At 52.9% G+C, this 16,498-nt stretch overlaps 1 protein-coding gene across 1 annotated transcript in view; it reads left to right on the top strand.

The window, feature by feature from the left end:
- Positions 1-3,391: 3,391 nt before the first annotated feature.
- The window catches only part of AHNAK2 (AHNAK nucleoprotein 2), a 55,319-nt gene continuing 42,212 nt past the window's right edge, over positions 3,392-16,498 (top strand). The window contains exons 1-2 of the mRNA XM_039913790.1: positions 3,392-3,425; positions 4,607-4,720. Coding sequence (XP_039769724.1) covers positions 3,392-3,425; positions 4,607-4,720 — 148 coding nt within the window. The remainder of the gene's footprint in view (positions 3,426-4,606; positions 4,721-16,498) is intronic.

Genomic DNA, 16,498 nt, shown 5'->3' with positions numbered 1-16,498 from the left:
TCTTTATTATTATTATTATGGGATTTGTTAAGCTCTTACTATGTCCAAGCACTGTTCTAAGAGCTGGGGTAGATACAGGGTAGTCAGGTTGTCCCATGTGGGGCTCACAGTTATAATCCCCATTTTACAGATGAGGTACCTGAGGCACAGAGAAGTGAAGTGACTTGCCCAAAGTCACAGAGCAGATGAGCCAGGGAGCTGGCATTAGAACCCACGTCCCCTGACTCCCAAACCCGTGCTCTTTCCACTAGGCCACACTGTTTATCTGAGTACTCACCAGCTGGGTGACTTAAGGAAAGCCTCTCGGGTCCTTAGTTTCCTCATCTGTAAAATGGGCTGAATACTAGCAGTGTGCTTTTGCCTCACAGGTTCCTCGGAGGAATAACAGATAATCATTTGTACTCATCAAGCACTTACTGAGTGCAGAGTACTGTACTGAGTGCTTGGAAGAGAACGATATAACAGAGTGGGTAGACACATTCCCTGCCCACAACGAGCTTGTGGTGCAGAGAAGTGAGGAAAACGAGAAAGCAGTCGGCACATTCCGGGTTTGATTATAAACTCCACTTGATGTCAATGTGCCCTGAACACATCTCTCTCCTTAACCAACCCAAACACATTTCTTTCGGGGCAAAACAATGAACCTCCCAGAGAGCCGCTGGTACTTGCAGGTGAGCGACTCAAAGCCAAGTCCCGGGTTTTGGCTATTAACTGTTTACAGGGAGCAGCAGAATTGCCAATGATGTCATTCAGTCAATTGTATTTATTGAGTGCTTCAGTGTGCAGAGCACATAATGAGAGCTTGGGAGAGTACAATATACCAGTAAACAGTCCCATTCCCTGCTCCCAGTGAGCTTTCAGTCTAGATGGTGTAGGAGTGTGGCCCATTCTGGGGTGGCTTTTCCATCTCCAGAGGGTGAGACCGTGGATTTTGATCCCAGACCAGGTCAGGGAGTTTGGGGTTGTAGCTTCTCCCTCTCCTGTGCTGTCCAAGAGCTAGAAGACAAAGCAGCTGTCACTATTCCACACAGAAAAGCAGTGTTGCCTGGTGGATGGAGCACAGACCTGGAAGTCAATAGAACCTGGGTTCTAATCCCAGCTCTGCCACTTGTCTGCTGTGTGACCTTGGGCACTTCACTTCTCTGAGTCTCAGTCATCCGTAAAATGAGTTTGAGCCCCATGTGGGACATGAACTGTGTCTTACCCAATTACTTTGTAATTATCCCAGCGCTCAGAACAGTGCCTGGCAAATAGTAAGCATTTAACAAATACCACACACTCAAAAAAAGATGTGTAGAGAGGGAGCCTCCCAGCCCTTACCTCTGCTGCCTTGGGTTCTTCCACTCTTTTGAACCCTCCCACGATCCGTTGGGAGACACGCTGGATCCCCCCGCTCTCAGAAAGGGTGTGGGGTATTTTAATAATTTTGGTATTTATAAACCACTTACTTGGCGACAAGCACTGTACTAAGTGCCGCGGTGGATTCAAGCAAATCAAATTGGACACAGTCCCTGTCCCATGTGGGGCTCACAGTCTCAATCCCCATTTTACAGATGAGATAAAATGCTTTACGAGCATTACTACGGGCCGGGCACTGTTCTAAGCACTGGGGTAGATACAAGATAGCCAGGTTGGATACAGTCCATGTCGCACGTGACGGTCACAGTCTCAGTAGAAGGGAGAATCCCTATTTTACAATTGAGGAAACTGAGGCACTGAGAAGTGAAGTGATTTACCCAAAGTCAGCCAGCAGACCAGGGGCGGATCTGGGTTTAGAACTCAGGACCTCTGACTCCCAGGGTGGGGCTCTATCCACGAGGCTACGCCGCTTCAGTTCTTAGGGTACTTCATCAATCCTCTCAGTTGAGTTCTTTCCCCGTAGCCTCCTGCCACCCCGAATTCAAGATCCATCAGACGTGGGGGCAGAAGCAGGTTGGAAGGTCTAGGAGAGCTCCTCTTGATTGTAAGCTCCTCGTTGTCAGGGGGTGAATCAATCACTCAATCAATCAATAGTATTTATTGAGCACTTACTGCATGCGGAGCACTTAGTAAGCGCTTGGGAGAGTACAAGATAACATTCCCTGACCACAATAAGCTTACAGTCTAGACAGACATTAAAATAGAGAAGCAGTGTGGATTGATGGAAAGAGCACCGGCCCAGGTGTCAAAAGGATCTGGGTTCTAATCCCGATCCTCCACTTCTCTGCTCCGTGAACCTGGGAAAGTCACTTCCCTTCTCTGGGTCTCATCTGTAAAATGCGGATTAAGACCCTGAGTCCCACGTTAAGTGCTTACTATCTAAGCCTGGCACATAGCAAGCACTTAACAAATACCATAAAAATAAACACATAAATAAGTAATAGGGTATGTACATAAGTGCTGCGGGGGCTGAGGGAGGGGCAGCAAATTCAAGTGCCGGGGTCATGCCTACCAACTCTATTGTACTGTACTCAAGCCAAGCTTTTCATCCTGTGCTCTGCAGATGGTAAGCGCTCAGTAAATACCAGTGATCGATTTACTGGGGCAGGGGACACGAGCCTGGGCCAGCTGGAGTCTGGGCTGGACTGCAGGCTGAGGATGGGTCAGAAAGTCACCATCGTGATCTCTGCAGCGCTTTAAAAATCAAGGGACTGGTTTCACGCAGATAAACCGCAAAGCAGATAATCCGTTGGGGGATTGGCAAAGTCGATCAGATTCATCCCTCTCCGTCCATCCACGTCAACGCAAATCCTTCTCCGGGCTTTGGCCTTCCCTCTCTGAGTGAGACGGGCACGTGGTTGGTGGCGTGGGCGACCGGCAGGCCGGCTTCTGGGGGAGGAGGAAGGAGGATTCTGATCAGGCCTTCCCTCTGAACCCATCTCCCTGACGGGCACATGTCAAAATCCCAAAAGGAGCTGTCTCTTGCCCGGGCAAGCCCTGAAAACTCCCTCCCCTCTCCTCCCCCAGAGCCCAGATCTCTTATTCATCGCCTGCCCCCTCCCCTAAACCACGGGGGCCCGAGTTCAGCTGATTCTGAGTCATCCTCAACAACGGTCTTCTTGGGTCAGGAGGGTCTCCAAACTGCTGGCAGGGACCCCAGGGGCCTTCGAAAAGCAGTGTGACTTAGTGGAAAGAGCATGGGCTTAGGAGTCAGAGGTCATGGGTTCTAATTCCCACTCCGCCACTTGTCAGCCGTGTGACTTTGGCCAAGTCACTTAACTTCTCCGTGCCTCAGTTACCTCATCTGTAAAATAGGGATTAAGACGGTGAGCCTCATGTGGGACAACCTGATCACCTTGTATTCCCCCCAGAGCTTAGAACAGTGCTTTGCACAGAGTAAGCGCTTAATGAATACCATTGTTATTATTATTATTATTTGATCCATCAGCCTCCTTCTTCCCCTTGGAGACCGATGGATGCTGGTCCGGCCATGGATCTGGAAGGCGGTCTGGTCCTACCCCTGCGACCCCACAACCCTCCCGATGGGGACTCCCCCCTTCTCCCCAGAGTATCCCTCCCCCATCCCAAGACTCGGTGGGCCAGTTTCCCCGGTAAATGGGGTTCCCGGCTATGGCGCGATGGTGTCACTGTGGGGGTGATGGGGGTCCCCCACTGTCCGGGCGGGGCTCCCAGCCCCATTCACCCCGGACTTCGGACCAGAGCCGAGAAATGCCAAACCCCAGGTGAGGATTTTCTGACCCACTGAGTCTCCACAGCTGCAGTATCCCCTCTTCTTCCTTCCCCCCCTAACTCCCAGGAGCAGCTGGTCTCGCGCCACGGCCTTGCGTGCCGAGTTCTAGTCTCCCAACTGTCAGGATCTAACTTAAATCCCTCCCGCTGCAATCGGCCCCTTTCTCGGCCTCTCAGCTCTCAGCGAAGGCCGCGAGCGGCCGCGGCACTCGGTCCACCTGTGGGTTTTAGGCCTTATAAACCGGGATGTCAGGGGGAAGGGTCTCTGCCGACCCCTAGATCGGGGGGCAACGGGGCCAGGGGGCTGGGGCAGGAGGGCGCGCCCCACATCATGGCCCGGTGGCCAGAGCGGGGGCTTGGGAGTCGGAGGACGTGAGTTCCAATCCCAGCTCCGCCTCACGTCTGCTGTGTGACCTCGAGCGAGTCGCTTCCCTTCTCTGCGCCTCAGTTCCCTCAACTGGAAAATGGAGATTAAAACTGGGAGCCCTACGTGGGACAGGGACTGTGTCCAACCCAATTTGCTGGTAACAGCCCCCTCTCCCCTCCCAGCGCCGAGTACGGTGCCTGGCACATAGTAAGCGCTGAACGGATGCGGTAATTGATATTAGTATCATTATTAGCAGGATGGCGATCGGGCTGAAGTCTGTGGGCCACAGAGAAGGAGGGAGGGAGGGGCGCAGGTCGGTGGGGCGGTGCCAGTTTGTCTCCTGGGGGGCTAGGGGGGTAGAGTCGGGGGTCCTGGCCTGGGGGATGGCCCGGGGGCTAGTCCGGCCCCCTCTCCGCCCCGGACTGAGTCACTGGCCACCGGGCGAGGCCGGGCCGGTCCTGGAGCTTGGGGGAGACCCCGGGCAGCAACCCTCTGGTGTCGGGGCGGCAACCTGGGTCCCCTCCGCCCCCCAGCCCCCGGCCCAGCCCCTCTCACTTCCCCATTGGGCAGCCCGGAGGGCCGGCCCTCCCCGGGATCAAAACGGAGGGTGTGTCCGCCCCACCCACGCTCCACAGTCTCCTTCACACCCTAGTTCCCACTCGGGTCCCCCGGCCGAGAGAAGGGGTACGTACCGGCTCTGTCCCTTGGCTTCCCGCCGAGCCCGTCCCGCTGCCGGGGGGTGGGGGGGGCTGCCTGGCCAGGGAGTTGGGCAAGAGGGGCAAGGAGGCTGGGGCAGAAGAGTGGGGGTCCAGGGAGGTGGGGAGGAGGACAAGGTGGGGCAGAAGAGGGGGGGTGCAGGGAGTGGGCAAGAGGGGCAGGGAGGCTGGGGCAGAAGAGTGGGGGGCCAGGGAGGTGGGGAGGGGGGTAAGGGGGTGGGGCAGAAGAGTGGGCCTGCAGGGAGGTGGGCAAGAGGGGCAGGGAGGCTGGGGCAGAAGAGTGGGGGGGGCCAGGGAGGTGGGGAGGGGGGCAAGGGGGTGGGGCAGAAGAGTGGGCCTGCAGGGAGGTGGGCAAAAGGGGCAGGGAGGCTGGGGCAGAAGAGGGGGGGTGCAGGGAGGTGGGGGTGGGGGCAAAGGGGCTGGGGAAGAAGAGTGAGGATCCAGGGAACTTGGGTAGGGGCAACGGGCCTGGAGCAGAAGAATAGGGAGTTCAGGGAGGTGGGGTCAGGGGCAACGGGGCTGGGGCAGAAGAGTGAAGGTCCAGGGAAGTGGGATCGGGGGCAGTTGGGCTGAAGCAAAAGAGTGGGGGTCCTGGGAGCTTGGGCGGGGGGCGACAGGGCTAGAGGAGAAGAGTTAGGATCTAGGAAGCTTGGGCGGGGGGCAACGGGCTTGGGGCAGAAGAGTTGGGGTCTTGGGTGATGGGGCGAGGGACAACGGGGCTGGAGCAGAAGAGTGGGAGTCCAGGGATTTGAGCAAGAGGGGCAAAGAGGCTGGGACAGAAGAGTGGGGGTCCAGGAAGCTTGGGCGGGGGAAAAGGGGACCGGAGCAGAAGAGTGGGGGTCCAGGGAGCTTGGATGGCAGGCAACGGGATGGAGCAGAAGATTGGGGGTCCGGGGAACTTGGGCGGGGGGCAATGGGGCTGGAGAAGAGTGAGTGTCTAGGGAAGTGGGGCGGGGGCAACGGGGCTGAGGCAGAAGAGTGGGGGTCCAGGGAGGTGGGGCGGGGGACAAAGGGACCGGGCAGAAGAGTGGGGGTCCTGGGTGGTGGGGGGCAACTGGGCTGCAGCAGAAGAGTAAGTGTCCAGGGACCTTGGGTGGGGGCAAAGGGACTGGAACAGAGGAGTGGGGGTCCGGGGAGCTTGGGTGGGGGGCAATGGGACTGGAGCAGAATTGTGGGGGAGGGGTCCAGGGAGCTTGGGCGGGGGGCAACGGGACTGGGGCAGAAGAGTGGGGGGTCCTGGGTGGTGGGGGGCAACTGGGCTGGAGCAGAAGGGTAAGTGTCCAGGGACCTTGGGTGGGGGCAAAGGGACTGGAACAGAAGAGTGGGGGTCCAGGGAGCTTGGGTAGGGGGCAACGGGGCTGGGGTAAAAGAGTGGGGGTCCTGGGTGGTGGGGCGGGGGACGCCCAGGCTGGAGTGTTGGGGCAATAGAGTGAGAGATCAGCGGGCTGGGATTAGGGGGTGGGGGAGCGCCCCGCAAAACAGGCTCGCCTCTGGGCTGAAGTTAGTAGGCCGCGGAGGGGGAGGGAGGGAGGGGCTGAGGCTCGGCGCTGGTCCTAGATCTTTTCCAAGTTCGGGGAAAATCTGGCAAACTGGAGCGCTTCTGTCTGGAGGAAAATTCAGTCGTATTTATTGAGCGCTTACTGTGCGCAGAGCACTGTACTAAGCCTTTTGCGTGGAGCCCCCCGCCCCAAGGAAGGGCTTCCTCCAAATCCGGGGGAGGGGGGCGACCCTTTCCTGCGGGCTCGGATGCCTGGGGGCCTCTCCCGGGATCGGCCGAGGCTGCCAGGACCAGCCCCCCGCCCCAACCCCGCCCCTGACCACGTCCCGCTGGAGGGTGTCCGGGATAACAACAATAAATAATCATAATAATAATGATGGTAGTCATTCATTCAATCGTATTTATTGAGCGCTGACTGTGTGCAGAGCACTGTCCTAAGCGCTTGGAAAGTTCAATTCGGCAACAGAGACAATCCCTAACCAACAACTCACAGTCTAGAAGCCCTTACTATGTGCCAAGCACTGTTCTAAGCGTTGGGGGGAGATGCAAGGTCAGCGGTTTGTCCCGCGTGGGACTCACAGTCTTAATCCCCATTTTACAGATTCATTCATTCGGTCGTATTTATTGAGCGCTTACTGGATGCCGAGCACTGTACTGAGCGCCTGGAATATACAATTCGGCCACAGATAGACAATCCCTGCCCAACCACGGGCTCACAGTCTAGAAGGGGGAGACAGACAGCAAAACAAGTAACAAGACGAGGTAACTGAGGCCCAGAGAAGTGAAGCGGCTTGTCCGAGGTCACACAGCAGACGCACAGACAAGTGGCAGAGTGGGGATTAGAACCCACGACCTCTGACTTTCAAGCCCGGGCTCTTTCCACTAAGCCGGGCTGGGGATGTGCACGAATGGGTGGGTTTGTGTGTCCGTGTGCCTGAGTGTGTGTGTGTGTGTTTGTGTGTGTACATCTGTGTGCGTGCGGGAAGACAGGTGGGTCTGTACGCGTGGGTTCGCGATTCTTTTTATTGCTATTGTTCTTGTCCGTCCGTCTCCCCCGATTAGACCGTAAACCCGTCAGAGGGCAGGGACCGTCTCTATCTGTTACCGATTTGTCCATTCCAAGCGCTTAGTCCAGTGCTCTGCACATAGTAAGCGCTCGATAAATACTATTGAATGAATGAATGAGTGTGAGTAGGTGTGAACATGGGTGTATGTGTGAGGGCGTGTGCCGGGGGGCGGCGTAAGGCCGAAGGGGTCGTCCCGGGAGGTCGAGGCCCGGGCCGGGAATCTCCCGGTGTGGATAGAGCAGATACCTGGGAGTCGGAAGGTCGTGGGTTCTAATCCCGATACCGCCGCTCGTCTGCTGGGTGACTTTAGGCAAGCCACTGCCCTGGGCCTCAGTTCCCCCATCTGTCCAGTGGGGATTAAGATTTTAAGCCCCACGTGAGGCAACCTGATTACTCTGTATCTACCCCAGGGTTTAGAACAGTACTTGGCACATAGTAGGCGCTTAACAAATACCATCATCATGCAGCGTGGCTCAGTGGAAAGAGCCCGGGCTTGGGAGTCAGAGGTCGTGAGTTCTAATCCCGTCTCCCCCACTCATCAGCTGTGTGGCTTTGGGCAAGTCACTTAACTTCTCTGTGCCTCAGTTCCCTCATCTGTAAAATGGGGATTATGACTGTGAGCCCCACGTGGGACACCCTGATTACCCTGTCTCTACCCCGGCGTTTAGAACAGTACTTGGCACATAGTAAGCACTTAATAAATACCATTATTATTATTATTAAAATCTCCGTGCCTCAATTACCTCATCTGTCGAATGGGGATTAAGACTGTGAGCCCCACATCGGACAACCTGATTACCTTGTGTCTACCACAGTGCTTAGAAAAGTGCTTGGCACATTTTTTAAACGCTTAACAAATACTATAATTACTATTAAAGTCACTTCACTTCTCTGGGCCTCACCTTGTCTGTAAAATGGAGAATAAGACTGCGAGCCCTATGCGGGACAGGGAATGTGTCCAACCCAGCGCTTAGTACAGTGCCTGGCACATAATAAGTGCTTAACAAATATCATTATTATTGTTATTATTATTCGAAGGCTTCCCCGTCTCCGATCCCGTGTCCGGGCCCGAGGCGGGACAGGGAGAGGTTTCGCGAGGGCTGGAGAAGAGCTAGCCCCCTGTGGGTGCGAACTTGCCCGGGCTTCTCCGCTCCTCCTGCCGCGGGCCAGAACTGCTCCCCTCCATCCCCTCCAACCCCTCCACCCCCTCCTCACACCAGCGGGCCCGGGGAACCTCCCTTTTGCGCCCTCCCACCCCCAACCCACTACCCTGGGGGGAGGTAATCCCAGGACCAGCTGGCAGTGGGGGAATAATAATAGTAACAATAATAATAATGATATTTCTGGTATTTGTTAAGTCACTGCTATGTGCCAGATACTGTACTAAGCCCTGGGGTGGATACAAGCAAATTGGGTGGGACAGAGTCCCTGTCCCATGTGGGGTTCACAGTCTCAACCCCCATTTTACAGATGAGGGAACTGAGACCCAGAGTAGTGAAGTGATTTGCCCAAGATCACACAGCAGACAAGTGGCAGAGGCAGGATTAGAACCCATGACCTTCTAACTCCCAGGCCCGGGCTCTATCCAATACGCCATGCCCAGGGAGATGGGGGTGGCCCTACTGCCCTGGAAGACCTTTGGGTGGGGCAGGGGGGTGAGGATGTTGGGGACGGGGCTGGGCATGGGGCTGACAAGTTCAGCAGGAGCAGGAACTCTCTTTCCCCTTCATATTCGCCAGACCATCAGTCTTCCATCTTCAAAGCCTTATTAAAATCACATCTCCTCCCAGAGGCCTTCCCTGATTAAACCTTTTCCCCAACTCTCTCTCCCTTCTGCAACTCCTATGCACTTGAATCTGTACCCTTTAAGCCTATGATATTCACCCATGCTCACCCCCACAGCACTTACGTTCTGTAATTTATCCGTCTCCCCCTTTAATAATAATTGTGGTAGGCACTGTACTAAGCGCTGGGGTGGATACGAGCACATCAGTTTGGACGCAGTCCCTGTCCCACCTGTGATTCACAGTCTTAATAGACTGTAAACCCCTTGTGGGTAGGGAATGTGTCTACCAACTCTGTTATATTGTACTCTCTCAAGTGCTTAGTACAGTGCTCTGCACACAGTAAATGCTCAATGAATAGCACTGATTGGAGCTGCAGAACTCTGTACCCTGCGGGGACAATCAGGCGGTTGCAGGATAGATGCTTTCAATGCCACCCGGGAGGGGGAGTAGGGAAATAAAATAGAGTTGGTAGAACTACTCCCTGCCCACAATGAGTTTACAGTCTAAAATTGGAGAACGCCACACCCAACTCCTTGAGCACCACGATTGCATTCAATTAATAGATTGCATTTATTGAGGATTTACTGTGTTCGGGTCTGCCACTTGTCAGCTGTATGACTTTTGTGACACTTTTAACTTCTCTGTGCCTCAGTTACCTCGTCCGCAAAATGGGGATTAAGACTGTGAGCCCCACGTGGGACAACCTGATCACCTTGCATCTCCCCCAGCGCTTAGAACAGTGCTTTGCACATAGTAAGCGCTTAACAAATACCAACATTATTATTATTACTAAGCACTTGGAGAGTGCAATATAATAATAATAATTGTGGTATTTGTTAAGCGCTTGCTCTGTGTCAGGCACTGTACTAAACACTGGGGTGGATACAAGCGGGACACAGTCCCTATGCCACAAGGGGTTTACAGTTTCAATCCATATTTTACAGATGAGGTAACTGAGGCACAGAGACGTGAAGTGACTTGCCCAATGGGCAGGTGGAGGAGCCGGAATTAGAATCCACGACCTTCTGACTCCCAAGCCCTGCCTCCATCTACTACACCATGCAGGACACAGACAACGAAACTCTAGAACCAAGTCAGTCTTCTAGCACCGAGGCTAGGCTGGCTTCACCTCCGAGAGACCGGGTGACACACACGTGGCTTAATGACGAACTTTAATAGGGAAAATGAAAGCAAGGTGGACAGAAGAAACAGCTTAAAGATTCTATAAGTCAAAGCTTTAGACAAAACTGCATCTCCGATGAAAAATGGGAGTCAATTGCTGATAGATCAGCAGGATGTATGGCAATCAAGAAAGTGGCCTGACCTGATTATCTTGTATCCACCCTAGGTCTTAATACAGTGCATGGTACCTAGTAAGCACTTAACAAACACCACAATTATTATTATTATGCCACTGATGGTGAAATTTGTCTTTCCGTGAATAGCATGTATGTGTGTGTGTGTTTGTAGGGACACGCACCACCGGATTATATTTTAGTTTGTGTAGAAGTTCTGGGGTGGGCGTAATGCTCATTCATTCTACTGATTCTGAGTCCTGGATAGGGCAGGGTCCCGGTAATTTATTTATTTATTTTTTGAGTGGCAATTCTTAAGCACTTACTATGCATCAGGTATGGTTCTAAGAGTTCGGGTAGATTCAAGTTAATCAGGTCACACACAGTCCCTGTCCCACATGGGGCTCACAGTCTAAGATGGAGAGAGAATCCCCATTCTCCACTGAGGAAACTAAGCCACAGAGAAGTTAAGTGACTTGCCCAAGATCACACAACAGGAGCGGGGATTAGAATCCAAATCCTCTGACTCCCAGGCCCATGCTATTTCCTCTAGGTCACGCTGCTCTGAGTCTTTTCAGGCAAATGTGGTGACACTTCCCCAACCCCCTCCCCCTCCCCACAGCTTCATTTCAGGCCAGAAGAGAGCTGGCAGGTTGATGGCGTTGCTGCTATTGGCTAGAGCAGATGCTCCGCTCTCGGGTGGGTGTTTCCCACCTCTCTGGGGCCTGGCTCTTTGCCACACCTCACCGGCCAACAGGTGCAGGGGCAGGGCTGGCTTCAGGTGGTGGTGAGTGCTGGCTTCACACGGCACTGCCAGGGTGGTGAGAGTGGGGCAGTGGGGAAGCCGACTTGAGGTCACCGGGGCTGGGGACGTAGCAGCGGTACTTTTCATTCATTCATTCAATAGTATTTATTGAGCGCTTACTATGTGCAGAGCACCGTACTAAGCGCTTGGAATGAACAAGTCGGCAACAGATAGAGACAGTCCCTGCCGTCTGACGGGCTTACGGTCTAATCGGGGGAGACGGACAGACGAGAACAATGGCAATAGAGTCAAGGGGAAGAACATCTCGTAAAAGCAATGGCAACTAAATAGAATCAAGGCGATGTACATTTCACACTTGAAAACACCAATCCTCTGGCAGAATAATGATTACAATAATTAAGATATTTGTTTTACTCTATGCCGAACACCGTACTAAGCTTTGGTGGTAGATACGATACAATCAGTTGGGACACAGTCTCTGTCCCACATCTGGTTCACAGTTTAAGGAAGAGAGAGAACAGAGATTTAAATCCCCATTTTACAAGGGAGGAGACTGAGGAGCAGAGAACAGAAGTGACTTAAAGTGCAGCAGGGATTCGAACCCGGGTCCCCTGACTCCCAGGCCCGAGTTCCTTCCACTAGGCCAGGCTGCAGCAGGGGTGCCTGTGTGCATGGGGATGTGGGACTGTAAGCCCGTCAAAAGGCAGGGACTGTCTATGTTACCGATTTGTACATTCCAAGCGCTTAGGACAGTGCTCTGCACATAGTAAGCACTCAATAAATACTATTGAATGAGGTAAACGCAGTGGCTCTTGAGTGAGGGGCGGGGTAATGGGGTCCCCAGAGAAAGGCCTTGGGCTTGGGGGTTTTGAACTCTGCCTGTGTGACATCATTACAGTGTGCTGCTGGCTCACATAGCATAATGTATTGATGCCATACAAAATTAATCGATCAATCCATGGTATTTATTAAGCATTTACTTTGTGTAGAGCCCTGTACTAAGTGCTTAAGAGAGTACAACAGAATTATCCTGCCTGGGTGAAGTCCAAAACTTTCTTTCTCTGGGGTTTCTGGACTGGATCAGCTTCCAAATGACACACCTAATCAGTTCTCAGCATCCCCCACCCACCTCCCCTGCTTCCCTGAACCCCTCACTTTGCCGGGCCAGTTCCTCCCTCCCCAACTACCCTCTCTGAGCTAATGCCCCCAGAGTCACTGGGCTTTAGATGACTCTGAGCAGAGAGATAGCAACTGGTCTTAAGGTTAAACCCAAAATGGCTCGGGGTTCTCCGGATGCTCCCTACAGAGTCCTGGGGGTGGGAGAAGGAGAGAAGATGCCAAACTTTTAGCTCCTTGAGTGGCTCTTCCCCCTGCCTGGCCTGTTTGAGATTCCATTTCTTTCATGGATGAAGAGAATCTGGGCAGGGTCAAGGGAAGGGCTGGAAGGATGGGGAAGGAATGGGGATTATGCAGTGTTGGGAAGAGATGGCGCACGCGCGTGTATGTGTCGGGGGGGGGAGGGGGATGGGATGGGGAGGAGAGGGAGACACTGAACTCTGGGGCAGCTGGATGCTGAGGAGAGATACCTCTGCTGAGGCCTTTGAACTACAGCAGGAGGGATTTGGGATAGACAGCTAGGCTAGATTCCTGTCCAGGAGAGGTGTTTGGTCTGAGGACAGGGAGTGGAGGAAGGAGGGGGAGTCTCTTTCTCTGGAGACCTCCAGTCTTACAAAGGGGCGGGTTCACTCAGGTGCCAGCCGGCAGTGAGGGGCCTTGGATGCTGTAGTGTCATGGGGGTGCCCATGACTTATGTCCTTGGGGCTACTGCCCACTCCTGCTCTTCTGCCTGTTTTGCTGCTCACTCCCTTTATTATGATTAATAATTAATAATAATAATATTCTTTGATGATTTTTTGTGGGCCAAGCATTGCAGTAAGCACTGGGGTAGACACAAGGTAGTCAGAACACAATCCCTGTACCAAAAGGGGCTCACAGCCCAAATGGGAGGGAGAATATGTATTGCATCCCCATTTTACAGTTGAGGCCCAGAGAAGGTAACTAGCTTGCCCAAAGTCACCCAGTGGACAAGTGGTGGAGCAGGGCTTAGAATCCATGTCTCCTAATTCCCAGGCCAATCCTCTATGCATTGGACCACACTGCCTCTCCCCTCCTTTGGTGCCAACCATTCCTCTACTGCTTTGGTGCGTGAGGGCAGGGCGAGGAGGGATAGGTCCAATCCTGATTAACCCCAGTGATTAGAACAGTGATTGACAATAAAATTTGCAGGGAATTTCTGAAATGACTTCACCCTCTTTACTGGGTGCTTCAATCAGTAATATTTATTGAGCACTTACAGTGTGCAGAGCACTGCATTAAGTGCTTGGGAGAGTAAAGCACAATGTAACAGACACATTCTCCTCCCGCTTCAACGGCAAACGGTTTCCCGGCGAAAATATTCTGGCTAAGACCGATTTTTCTTGAAGATGAATAGATCAAGTATTTCCCAAAACCATCACCTCCTCCCACTCCCCCTATCACTTAGTGGAAATATTTTCCCCAAACACTCGGGCTGTTAGGATTGTTCAGGCAGTTTCTAAATGTTTTCTTCTTAAGAGTCACTGGTGCTTTAATGGCCTTTAGTGTTCCAGCTTGCCAGTGTGTTCTAAGGCAGAAGGGAAATGCTCGTTTCCTCTCCATGGTGATAATTTAGTGAAAACTCCGTAATCACGAGTTTTGGTTACTAAACAGATTGCAATCTCGGTCTGGGAGTGTTAGCCGCGGGCAGTTAGGGATGAAACAAAGTAACAAATTTAGAACACGAGGGTTTGGCTTCTGGGAGGTGGAGTAATTAGTAAATCCTATAATTACTGGGGACCAATGTCTTTGCTGGTCTGAGATGTCTTCCTCAGAATACAATCCTGATCTCAGCTCCCCTCAGATAAGAATGTCTCAGAGCATTTGAGTGGCAGATGGAGCCCATCCCCTTTCCTGACCTGCTGCCCTATCTCCCCCAGTGAGATGACTTCTATAATAATAATAATAATAATAATCGGGGTACTTGTGAAAGTGCTTACTATGTGCCAGGCACTGTACTAAGTGCTGAGGTGGATACAAGCAAATCGGGTTGGACAGTCCCCGTCCCATATGGGGCTCACTGTCTTGTTTTGCAGAGGAGGTAACTGAGACCCAGAGAAGTGAAGTGACTTCCCAAGGTCGCATAGCAGATGAGTGGCGGAGCCAGGATTAGAACCCACAGCCTTTTGACTCCCAGGCCCGTGGCTCTAACCACCCCGCCATGAGCTTCTAAACACAATCACGTGCTGTGTCATGAAGGGCAAACAGGGCCACTGAGCCTGGCACTGCCAGTGGTCTTGCTCACCCGCTTTCCTGGCTCAGATGGTTTTTCTGCGTGCTTGCGGGGTTTGGAGCTGGGAGAGACTTCCTTTCGGGTAGATTCTCGCATTGTTCCCTAAGAAAGCGTCGTCTCTTGGTCGTCTCTTGGTCCCCGAGGGCCACGCCTACTCGTAAACACGCTTCAAGCTGGCACGTTCCTCCATCGACCCCAGGGGCAGCAAGGGCCAGTGTGAGTCAGAGTCGGAGGACAGCGGGGTGGGAAGGAATGTGGCCAGCACTGGCTTGTAAGGACTTAACTCGCTGGACCTGGCTTTCCTGGTGGTGAGGGTCAGGGCCTCTCAGCCTACCTCGAGACTGTAAGCTTGTTGTGGGCAGAGAATGTGTCTGTTTAGTGTTATATGATACTCTCTCAAGCGCTTAGTACAGTGCTCTGCCCAGAGTAAGTGCTCAATAAATATGCTCAATAAAGTGCTCAATAAATATGCGACTCCCTGGCATGTGTCCACTGCTCTAGGATGCCAGTAGAGGGTTTGGACGAGAGGAGAGATGAGGGCCGAGCAACATTTGAGGAAGATGATCCGTTCAGCAGCGTGGAGTGTAGATGCAGTGAGGCCGAGAATGTGGTTGTCCTGTTCCCTGCTGTTTTTACCCTTCCTTTCCAGCACAGCCGCAGAGAACTATGAAGTCATATTGTTTCCTAAAGTCATGAGCCACAAAAATTCTACTCGGCTCAGCTGCGAATTGGACATCAGCAACCACCCGTCCTTCCCTCTCCTAAATATCCCTAACTCTCTTCGCCTCCATCCCCAAACCCTCCACCGTCTCAGAGACCCCCGTGTCTGCCTTAGCCAAATCACTCAGTCACCACTCCCATCTCCACCTGCCTTGCCGGGCCCCAGTCCCTCCCCAGAGAAATCAAAAAAGAAGTAGAATTCGAAGAGAAATGTCCCAGTGTTTTGAGCCCACCGTCTGATTTCCACTGCCTTATTTCTTGGCAGCCCTGGGGTGGGAGGCTGAATAGTCATTTTCCTGACGGATATGAAATGGAGCTTATCAGTTTTGCCAACGGGCTGGCCAATGCTGTGGTTTTTGAATATTCAAATAAAATCAGGAATTTGTATACACTATTTCCATCGCGGGAGATCTGAGGTGGGCCACCCTTTATTTGTACAGGCAGAGCCTCTCCGGATCTGATTTGACCTGGATTGCATCCCAAATCCACCCGGGGTCTAACCCCCTTATGAGGCAATCTCAGTTAACAGTGCTCTGCGGGACTTTTTAGAGTCATTTGTTTGTCATTCAGAAAGGTCACTCCACTGGGATAGGCTCAGCTGAGTTTAGGAATCCAAAGGCACAAACTCATTTTGAAAACTCTTCCTAAAGTTTTTCACTGTAGGGTGGCTAGAGAGGTGCAGACTCCAGTCTTATCCAGATCCAAGGAGACAGGCCTTTTGGGAAGCCCTTGCTAAGGGGAGGGGAGAACCAGGATGATAAGGTTTCATCCAAGGAGGAAGCATGTTACGGCAAGGAGCTGTTTGACTTTCAAGCTCTTTCTAAGGGGCAGTGGCAAGCAAGTTTGGGGGATGACGAGGGGTGCTGGGGGCGACCCTGCCGTTTTAGGCCCCTTCTGTAGACCTTTTCCTGCACTAGCTGATCTGGCAAGAACATAATGATCCCAACTCAGGAGGTAGAAGTTGACTACAAAAACCGTTGAGGTGTGTGGTCAAAGACAGGACTCTGGGCCCTCCCCTGTCCTGAGCTGGGGGGCAAGGGTCAGTCATGGCTTAAACCCCAACAAGGTTGATTTTGTTCCTCCACCCCAAATTCGAAGCAAGGGCTCCTTCTAATGAAGAGCGGCGTGGACTAGTGGGAAGAGCACAGACCTGGGAGTCAGAGGAACTGGGTTCTAACCCCATCATTGCCACTTGTCTGCTGTGTGACTTTGGGCAAGTCACTTCACTTCTCTGTGCCTCCATTTC

The sequence above is a fragment of the Ornithorhynchus anatinus genome, chromosome 1, assembly GCF_004115215.2.
Source record: "Ornithorhynchus anatinus isolate Pmale09 chromosome 1, mOrnAna1.pri.v4, whole genome shotgun sequence".
Taxonomy (NCBI): domain Eukaryota; kingdom Metazoa; phylum Chordata; class Mammalia; order Monotremata; family Ornithorhynchidae; genus Ornithorhynchus; species Ornithorhynchus anatinus.
The sequence above is the reverse complement of the archived record's forward strand: the minus strand, read 5'-3'. Positions and strand labels throughout refer to the sequence as shown.